The sequence below is a fragment of the Cynara cardunculus genome (genome assembly GCF_001531365.2).
Source record: "Cynara cardunculus var. scolymus isolate 2C chromosome LG 2, CcrdV1, whole genome shotgun sequence".
Lineage (NCBI taxonomy): Eukaryota > Viridiplantae > Streptophyta > Magnoliopsida > Asterales > Asteraceae > Cynara > Cynara cardunculus.
Window position 1 is genome coordinate 10456296 of NC_037529.1, and position 10632 is coordinate 10466927.

The following is a 10632-nucleotide window of genomic DNA, read 5'->3' on the forward strand; positions in this document are numbered from 1 at the left end:
ATCTGACCAATCTTCTCATTGGTCAATTGCATAAATTCTAGACCTACTAACTGTTTTTCTACCACCTCATTTCAGCATAGCGGTAATCTACATTTACGATTGTACAATGTTTCATATAGTGCCACTTATATGCTTGCTTTATATATGTTCTTGTACATAAATTCAATCAATGTAAATGTGTTTCGCACGAACCACTAAAATCGATGGCCCATGTCTTGATCATATCCTAAAGAACCTAAATTGTCCTTTCACTCTGACCGTCCATCTGTGGGTGGTGAACGATGCTTAGCTTTATCTACGAACCCAACTCTCTTTGGAAACTCCCACAAAATGAGGATGTAAAGCAACTATCCCTATTAGAAACTATTGGCAAAGGTACACCGCATTTCGATGCAATCTCATCAATATATAACCTTGCCAACCTCTTCATCGGATACGTCTCTTTAGTCGATAAAAAATGAGTCTATTTCGTAAGGTGATCTAGTATCACTCATATCGCATCAAAGCCCTTAGGTGTTCTCATTAACTTTATGAGAAAATCCATGATTATGTCATCCTATTTCCACATAGGGATATCCAATGTTTGTAGTTTCCCATAAGGTCTTTGATGTTCCGGTTTCACTTGTATACATGTCACACATCTTTCAACAAAATGGGCTATATCCTTTTTTTATTTCTGGGCCACCAGTAAAACTGTCTACGATCTCTATGCATCTTGTTGATACCCGGATGCACAAAATACTGAGATTTGTGTGCTTCTTCTAACACCTTCCCACATATTCCACCCACCTTAGGAACCCACACATGGTTCTCCAAACATCTCAATCCATTATTTTTAGCCACCAACAATGTCACAATCCCTACAATTCTTCCACTCTTATGATTCAAATCCATCATCGCTTCAGTTTGACAATTCTTAATCTTTTATAGTGTTTTGGATGACACTTCGACTTAAAATGCTATCACTTTGGTGAATTCTTCTTTCTCTTTCCGGATTAAGGCATCGACTACCATATTTGCTTTCCTGGGTGATAAATAATCTCACAATCATAGTTGTTCAACAATTTCATCTACCACCTTTGTCTCATGTTTCAACTCTTTTTGATCAAACAAGTGTTTGAGATTCCTACGGTTAGTGTAGATATCGCATCTGCCATTGTAAAAATAATGTGTCCAAATCTTTAATGTAGAAACTATCGCCAACTCCATATCATAAGTGGGGTAATTTTCTCACAATCCTTCAATTATCAAGAAGCTTAAGCGATGAGCTTTCCATGTTGCATTAACACACTCCGTAATCCTAACTTGGAAATATCGTTGTAAATCACAAATCCTTATGACCCATCCGGTAGTGATAAAATCGGTGCACTATTCAACTTCCCCTTGAAAGTGCTAAATACAACCTCTTGGGTATCGGTCCACTAAAACTTGGCATTCTTCTTGGTAAGACTTCAACAAGAAAGGAAGGTGTGCATAAGAGGATAATCTTACCAAAAATGGAGTCGAAATCTCTTTCTCTTCTTAGATCTTCAATAACCCTCTTCTCTACACCAACTCTTCCTCCCACAGCTAATTTCACACACATATACTACTTCTCAGCCGAATGTAAATGAGATAAAGAATAAAGACCCAATTTTTAAATCTTGAATCTACAACACTAGTCCTTGTAGATAGGACTTCTTTTTCAAATCCAACCTTAGTTTCAGTTATTTACCTAAAACTGGACATTGGTTTATTACAACTCTCCCCCTTAAAAGAATTTTCTCTCAAAATTTCCTCTGAGCAAACAAATGGGGGTATTTGGCCTTATCTCCAACTCGGGCTCCCACATGGCATCTTGCCCTTTAAGGAACCTTTACTGCACCTTCACTAGCATGTTTTATTTGTTCCTTAACTTTCTGAATTTTTTATTCATAATTTACTCCAACTCTACAACATAGTTCAACCTTTTATTCACTTGCACATCTTGCAAAGGTACATACATGATCGCATCCGCCAAGCACTTCCTTAAGTTGGACATGTAGAAGGTGTTATGGATTCCCCAAAGCTCCCCTGGAAGATCCAATTTATAAGCCACCTCTCCAACTCAATCGGTTCTTGCAATATCCTGTTATTTCTTAAATTATAAGTACCATATAATGATAATATTTATAATAATATTAATGGGTAGAGGTGATGGCGGTGATGATGATGTGGTTACAGTGGCGAAGAAGGGGGTTGTTATGGTGGCGGTGACAATGACGATAGTGGTGGTGGTAGAAACAATGGTGGTAGGGGTAGTGGAAATGATGAAGTGGCGATGGCGTTGTTTTTGGTTGTAGTTGGGTTTGTGGTTATGGTTGTGATGGTGGTGTTGGCGGTGGTGATGAAGACAGTGATGGTGGTGGTCAACAATCGTCATGGTGAGATAGATTGGATTAGAGTACATATAAGGGTTGAATATATAGCTTTGTTCTTCAAATGATGGGATGAAACAAAGTTGGAATTCATTAATAAAACTAATGGTTGTTTGGTTTGTTGGATTTGAAGGGATTTAGTGAAATTTCTGTTTGGTATACAGGAAAGTATGTCTCTCAAACATTGGATCTAGAAATCCCATGGGATAGTTGGTATTTCACGGATGTGAATTGTTTATATTAGTGTTTTAAAATATATTAAAAACATTTGTTTTTGTAATAATCAATTAATAAATATAATTTGATTATTTGTATTATTATTTATAATTTGTTTTTATAAATTATCAATAAAGTATAGAATTAACTTCATCCCAAATTAAATGAAGTATAGAATTAATTTCATCCCAAATTAAATCCTGCAAACCAACACAACCAAGATTTTAAATTATTCCAATTTTAAATCTCTCCACAAAATCTAAATCTCTAAAAAAAACATTATATCAAAACCAACGGGCCTGGGATTTGATAAGATTTGGTGTGGTTTGGAGTTGATCCCACATCTGATTTAAAGGAAAGTACGGAATTGAAATCCCGAAATTTCAAAGAAAATCCAGAAACATAAGATTTAGAGATCCCACGGCGTATTTGTATTTCCTTGTATTTAATACGATTTCTTTGTAATAATGTTATTAATAACACTTTTTTTTTTGCAATAATCAAATAACAAAAAGATAATTTAATTGTTTTTATAAAGAATAGAATTCGATTCATTGTAAATCTTACAAACCAAATATACCAAAGATTTCAGATATATCCAATTCCAAATCAATCCACGAAATACAAGTCTCTCGAAAATAGTCGGTCAAACCAAATAGACACTACAAGAATTTAAAATTTTACATGGGTGTAATAAGAAATCCAAAATCAAAATAAAAAAATGTATGAATGAAATAATTGTTCAAATATTTTCATTTTCTAACGAATCAAAACACGACCTCAAATATTCAGCGTTTTGTTGGTTTGGAAGCGGGCTCCATATATATGTAAAAAAACTAATAAATTAAATATTAAAAATTATTTTATTTTAATATATCGTCGTTGTCATTAAACGTTTTAGAGTCAATAATACTGAAAATTAACTTACATTTTTGTTGCTGTCATGTTGACTTATGTTAATGTAACTTTATTTTGATTACAAATTCAAAAATAGATTTGATATAAATTAATTTGGTTTAATCGGAATTTATATTTAAATAAAGAAGAAAAAAAAAAGAATTAAATGAGATCCATATATGAAACTCTATTAAACTTGGTAAGAGTTTCATGATTATGAAATGGGATTATAAAGAAAAAGAGAGTAATTTATAGAATGGCATGGTATGAGAAACAATAATATGAAAGTTTTATAAAAATAGATAAGTATTTTATAACTGTGGATGTTTAAGGTTTTTGCATGTAAACTTGTTTCGGGTTGAAAATCAAATCAAATGAAAGCCAGTCACTACTAGAAAACAAGGTATCAACGACGAAAATAATGTCAAAAACCAGTTCCCTCGTTGATCCGCTGCTAAAAGTTCTCTCGCTGATTCATCGCTGAAAGTAACCCTCGCAAATATGTTGTTGATTTCCGTTGCTGATAGCATTACCTACGAGCTTTTGACCGACGGACTATCAGCGACAGATCAACGACGCAAGACCCTTTTAGTGACGAAATTCCCTCGCTAATACTCTTCATTTTTGTAGTGAATATATTTTACCCGAGTATATAATCATGTAAGATATACACATACTTTACATTTATCTCAGAAACTGAGAGATTATTTCCAAGAAGACTAGTTAAACGATGAACCAATGTATTACACAGACAAACTCACACCTATACATATATAGAGGGAATGGTTCAAACGATAACACCATGTTTTACGAAAATACGAGAACCTTTCTAGCTCTCCTAATTATTTAACCCATAATTAAAATTAAAAGATAATAAATAAATAATTGAGAATGATAATATGGTTTTGTATTTATATATAATCATAGCAACTTCATCATCCCTAAAATAGCATACAAATAATATACTCACCCCCACAATAACGTTTGAATTTTTTAATTCTTCTTGACCAATAAAATTGAATGTGTTATTATTTTATCTAATTTTTTATTTAAAGAAATATTGAGGCAATAAATTATAGAGTATTTAATAGTGGAATATTCAAATAAAAACACTAATTATCGTGAGAACATAAGAATAAGGTTAAAGAAAAGTTCATATGTGAATTATTGATACGTTTAACAGGTAAGTGTTTGCTGGCACGAGTCAGAATTCGTATTACCTTATCATGTAACATCTCTGTTATCAATAGATTGATGGTAAGGTTTTATTCACCCGGTAAGCATTTATCAGGTGATAAATGCTTACCAGCCGTACTTAACGGGTAGAACTCTCAATACTTACCTTTCTTTTGACCGGCGTGTAAGATTCTCCGTTCTTCCTATGCTCACCGGTAAGGTAATTAATCTGGTAAGCACTTACCCGGTAACCAAAACGACCCATTAATTTCTTCACCCATATATATTTTATATATCTCTTTCAACTGAAGTGGAGGAGGTTGTAGTACAGTTCTTATTGTTTCAGGACACCAAATATCTACAAAAAAATCAGTCATGTTTGTCTTCACCTGATTCCAAACTTGAAAGAAAAATGAAATGTTTATTAAATTTTTGACTAAGGAGACTTACGAAAGCTTTCCCAAGTCATCTTCGATTCCCCACTTTCTTTAATCGAATTCCCTACCGACTTATTTGGCACTCCTTGGTCTTAATTTATTCTTTTGATTCTCTATCCTTTATATATAAAAAGCATCATATCCCTCTTCAAACACCAACACAAAGCATAATTCTCTCTCTCTCTCTCTCTCTCTCTAGATTCTTCACAAAAACACACATCGAAATGGGGATAGAAAGTGAACGCAAGAAAAGGTATGCATTGCTGTTAGCAGCAAGAGACTCAGAGTATGTGATGAAGGTGTACGGAGGGTATTTTAATGTGTTTCTGGCAGCTTTTGGTGAAGAAGAAGAAGAAGAAAGGTGGGATTTATATAGGGTTGTTGATGGGGAGTTTCCTGATACGAATGAGCTTCAAGCCTATGATGGGTTTGTTGTGAGTGGAAGCCCTTATGATGCTTATGGAGATGACACCTGGATTCTTGAGCTTTGCTTTCTTTTGCAAACCCTAGATTGCATGCAAAAGAAAGTCCTTGGCATTTGCTTTGGTCACCAGGTATCTTTTCTTCTCCATTTATACTTAATTCTCTGATCAAATGAAGCAAAAAGACCCCACTTATATCTTTAATTTTCGGCCACATATTCAACTTTTCCTCCTCAGTATATATCATCTTAAAGATATTCATGATGTAGATTCGACAGTGGTCCTATCACCAAACAATGCGGCATATATGTCTTGGCAACTAGTATTTTCGCATCATAGATTCAAATTTTGCATCATGGATGTCTTTATATAAATTATTGGATTGTTGGGTTCCATAATCCAGCTTACTTTTTTCTTAATCCAACATAACTTGTTTCTGTTTTGGTGTTAAATAGGTTTTGTGCAGAGCATTAGGGGGAAAGGTAGGGAAATCACACAGTGGTTGGGACATAGGGCTTAGGAAAGTGAAGATTGTCAAAGATTTCTCCCCTTGCAGTTTTCTTGAAAGCTTGCATGAGATGCCTCCATCCCTCTCCATCATTGAGTGCCACCAAGATGAGGTACCTCTCTTTTCTTTAATTTCCTTTTTCTTTCTACCTCAATGCACCTTGGAGAGAATATCTAAGGAATATTGAAACTTGTCATTTGATTGATGTATTTATGATAAATAACTATGCAATACAAGGGTTTTAGAGATACAGCATCTAAGTTATCATGAGCAAGTCTCAACCACTTAAGAAGAAATCGAAGCATATCTGAACAAACCCGATCTGGCAAGTTTGTTTTTGTACTTATATGACATTATATATGAACGCGCACAGGTGTGGGAGGTGCCGACAGGAGCAGAAGTCATAGCATTCTCAGACAAGACAGGAGTCGAAATGTTCACAATCGGAACTCATATTCTTGGGATTCAAGGCCATCCAGAGTACACCAAAGACATTCTGAATAACCTCATCGACCGCCTTCTGACTCAAGATTCCATTGAGGTATGCAATTGATCATAAGCTTATTGGTCTCAACCGGTTAAGATCTTGTTCTTGATATTCTAATGGTTTCGAATAAGGATCTTACACTTCGGGCATGTAAAAAGTTTCAGACCTTGGATTGCTTCTTGAACTGTATTATCGTTCTCTTGTTTAATTAAGAAAACTAATTGAGATTGATCCATGGATCATGAAATACAGACTGGACTTGCTGAAGACGCAAGGTTAAAGCTGGAAATTGCAGAACCAGATAGGAAGTGTTGGCAACAAATTTGCAAAGCATTTCTCAAGGGTTATGGAATGCATACCCCAGAATTAAAATATGAAGATATAATATTTTCTTGATGTTTTAAAAGGTCAAGAAAATCTGTACATATTATTTCAACTTCCCCCTTTTTCTTGTGTGTTTTGCTTGTAACAAAGACTAATAACCTAAGATGGACATCAAAAGGTCCAGCGACAATGTGTTTGATAACATGAAAATATGTAATATATAATATCTTACAAAATTTCCAAGCTCTATTTGTGTGTGTGTTAGTGTGTGTATGCGACTCTTGATTTTATACATATATAAAAGATTATGTGATTCGTTCTTTATTTTCTTGACTATATGTAATAGAATATCAAGTATGTAATTGAATATCAAGGGTTGATATTCTATTACATATAGTCAGAAAGAAACGATATAACATACAACTCAATATTGTTTCTGATGTGACTGATGATGTGAACTTTTTCTATAGAGAATAACTTCTAAATATATTTTTTATTAAAATTTTCATAATAAGAAAAAAAGAAAGTTAAGGCAAAGTATTACATTTTCATGTATGTTTTTAGACCATAACATATACTTTTTAAAATATGAATTAAGGTAAAATTATTATTTAATTAACTAAAAGGTGTAGTAATTAATTATATAGAACTAAAACCGTAAGTAGTCATTATTGTGGACATTACTTTCAGAAATAGAGAGTATCAAACCAAACTGACATTTTACGCAATGTGAATTTTGTTTGAACGGAGAAACTATTGAACTTTCTCATTTTGAATGATTGAGTTATTAAACATTTAAAAAAAATTATAGAATTTTTCAAAATTAGTCACATCTTTAATTTTTTACCTAAAAAAGCTACCTGCCAATAGCTAGAAATATTTTAACGTAAAAAGAAAGAAAAACCTAAATTGGTTTTACCACTATCAAAGCTCTACGCCTTTCAAAGCACTCACACCCAACGACATTGCTCCCCCTCGCCTCCCATTGTCAGTTGTTCTTCATACTATTCATCATCATTATTGGCTCCTGCCATCAATCTCTTTTTTGATATGTTTTTTTTTTGTCTCTCGATTCTCCCTCTTTTACAACAATTTAATGGAGTACATATAGTTAGGTAAAAAAGAGAGAATATCAAAATTCAAAACAACTGATCAAAAAGGACATCAATGGTAGGGGCTAATGATTACTCGTGGTTTTTTTAGATTTAGATTTTTTTTACTTTAAAACCTTCCTAAATGGTTACACGTAGTTTTTTTAGGTTAAAAGTATATAGGTAACCAAATTATGATAGTTTAATTGTTTATTTATTAAAAAAAGTAGGAACTTATTTAAAATGAGTGTTAGGAATTGGAGATTGAGATGATACATAATCAATATTGGATAGCGGATAGTACATTTTCTGAATATGATAATTTAACCCTTATTGCTTTGAGTGTCACGAATTTCGTATTCGGATAATCCAATTGAAAACCCTAATCTTAAAGGCAGTAAGATCAAGTCCTTATAAACACCAAGATTCTCTTTTACATATTTATATGAGAGGTCGACGGTTATGAACCATTAAGACATAACTGCACGACAGTTAAAATGGTGAATGGATAAGATTTGAAAGTAGTTACAACTGACTCAGAAGCTTTAAGTCAGAAGCATCACGTAAGAAGAAGTTTAGAGCTCTGATCATAAGGATGAGAGACTCTAATCATACGAATCAGAGGCTCTTAAGGTCTAAAGGGCCGGTCGCTCTGGTCCTCGACCTTTACGAACTTGAGAGAAGACTCAGAGTCTTTGATTCCGCTGCCTCTGAACTACACTTGGCCACAATTTAACCAAATTCAGGAACAATTTCAAGAAGGAAATTCATCCGGATTAGTTCGAGACATAAAATTCCTAAGTAATACTATTCTTAAAATCCGTAGACCTTGGGGCTCTGTCCCTTGGACCCCACAAGGGGCGCAACCACCTTGACCCCCATTGTATAATGATCTAAGGTGATAGAGGCAACATTTGTGAGTGTGCATTCCGCACCTCTTAACTCACTTATGTATGTCTTATTATCAGATGTATCTCACGTAAATCACAATCACATTAAAATAATTGATAACACTAAAATCAATAATAATGAGAAACGTCAATAATTTATTCATTCAAAAGAAACTTAAGAGACTAATTAATCATTGAAAAAAATCGTTGATTTGTCTAAACATTTTGTTTATCCAATTTGTATCTTGACTTCAGGTTCCATACTTCCATAGAAGTACATATGACGTCCACATCTCAAATTCCTTGTTAAACACGAAATCTATTTTGCCATCCGAATGCTAGCTTATTGTGAAAGTCAAATCGTTGACTTCAAATCATCATGCAATAACAAATGCCAAAAGTTGATACAATAATTTGAACCAAATTAATCATAGATAACTTTAAATAATTATATACAACTCAACTTTAGGTAATATTAACTACAAGTGTAGTGTCTGATTGATTTGAGCTTGACTCCAAAAGTCAAAAGTATCAGGAGATCACAGGTTCAAATCTAAGAAGGAATAAAAATCCCCTTATGGTCACGGAGTTTCAAATGCGGTGACTTTGGGCTATCTGCAAAGCAAGTGGTCGTCCTGGGATTAGTCGGCTCGCATAGCGGATTGGATATCCAGGTTAATCAACCAAAAAAAAACTTTAGGTAATACATTTTCCTCATTTTATATGACTTTTAACAAATATTATCTTAAATAATTATATATGAGATTGGATGGATTCGCAGTTTCGCACCAAAATTATATTAATTAAATCGTTAATATTATCTTGATCGTCTTAGAAAAAAAGATATACAAGTTATCTCTTAAGATAATGAGTAATCCTTTCATATATAATCGATGACTATGATGGTGTTTTAATATGCAAGTTTGTCATAAGAGCGGATGTGACGATTTAATTTACTGGAATGATGTTGAAGTCTTTTGTGATGGTTTAATTTACTATGTTGATGTTGAAGTGTTTGATATTGATTTTTATATTTTTAAAGGACTATTGATATACAGTATAAAAGTTTATTAACAAATGACTTTCATTGTGACCCAACATATAGATATGGTAAAAATTCGGGTCGTAACTGGCCCAGGTTAAGGATCTTGAAATAGTAATGGTCTTGATACCCGTCGTTTACTAAACATCTATAACTGGTAGGGCTTGATGTAACCGGTCTTATATATATATATATATATATATATATATATATATATACATTAAAATAAATACACTTTATTTATTTTTACAGTTTTATAATTTTGTTCATCCAATCGGTCATTTCTAACTTGGCGGGATTTTCTAACCAGACCTGATAACCGGTCCAAAGACATGCCCTTAGCTAGTTCTCAAGAACTTCTTATAACTGGGCCTGACGACTGGACCTTAACAAATCTAGTTTCGGGGTGGTCTAAATCCCTCCGGTGAAATCAATTATTTTTAACCATCTCTACCATCATGTATGTATGCAAATATTTAAATCTAATAAATGTTGACAAGATATGTGTGTTGTTTGTACATTATAAAAAAATATACAGATTATTAAGGATTATGTTTGGCAAATTAGATGATAAACTAGTTGATTAACAAATTATGTTTGACAAAAACTAACTATAAACATGTAAAATGACAATAAAAAAACATCTTGAAAAACAGTCAATTACAATTATTTTATAATATAGTTCAAATAAATTTCTAATAATATAATTAAAACAAATTTCTAATAATATTAATACGTTAAGTAAT

The 10632-nt window shown here is 33.0% G+C and overlaps 1 protein-coding gene across 1 annotated transcript; it reads left to right on the forward strand.

Annotated features, from left to right (window-relative positions):
* Positions 1-5282: 5282 nt before the first annotated feature.
* On the forward strand, positions 5283-7099 carry LOC112507411 (gamma-glutamyl peptidase 3-like). The gene is made up of 4 exons (XM_025111991.1): positions 5283-5676; positions 6000-6164; positions 6426-6593; positions 6792-7099. Exons 1-4 carry the CDS (start codon positions 5347-5349, stop codon positions 6933-6935), a joined length of 807 nt encoding a protein of 268 aa, XP_024967759.1. The 5' UTR covers positions 5283-5346; the 3' UTR covers positions 6936-7099.
* The last annotated feature ends 3533 nt before the right edge of the window (positions 7100-10632 follow it).

What these genes read in the sequence shown, in the direction of transcription:
- LOC112507411 (XM_025111991.1), top strand. Translation starts at nt 5,347, where the DNA reads ATGGGGATAGAAAGTGAACGCAAGAAAAGGTATGCATTGCTGTTAGCA. An exon ending in TTGAGTGCCACCAAGATGAG is followed by an intron (nt 6,165 to 6,425) that starts GTACCTCTCTTT and finishes GAACGCGCACAG; the next exon opens with GTGTGGGAGGTGCCGACAGG. An exon ending in TGACTCAAGATTCCATTGAG is followed by an intron (nt 6,594 to 6,791) that starts GTATGCAATTGA and finishes CATGAAATACAG; the next exon opens with ACTGGACTTGCTGAAGACGC.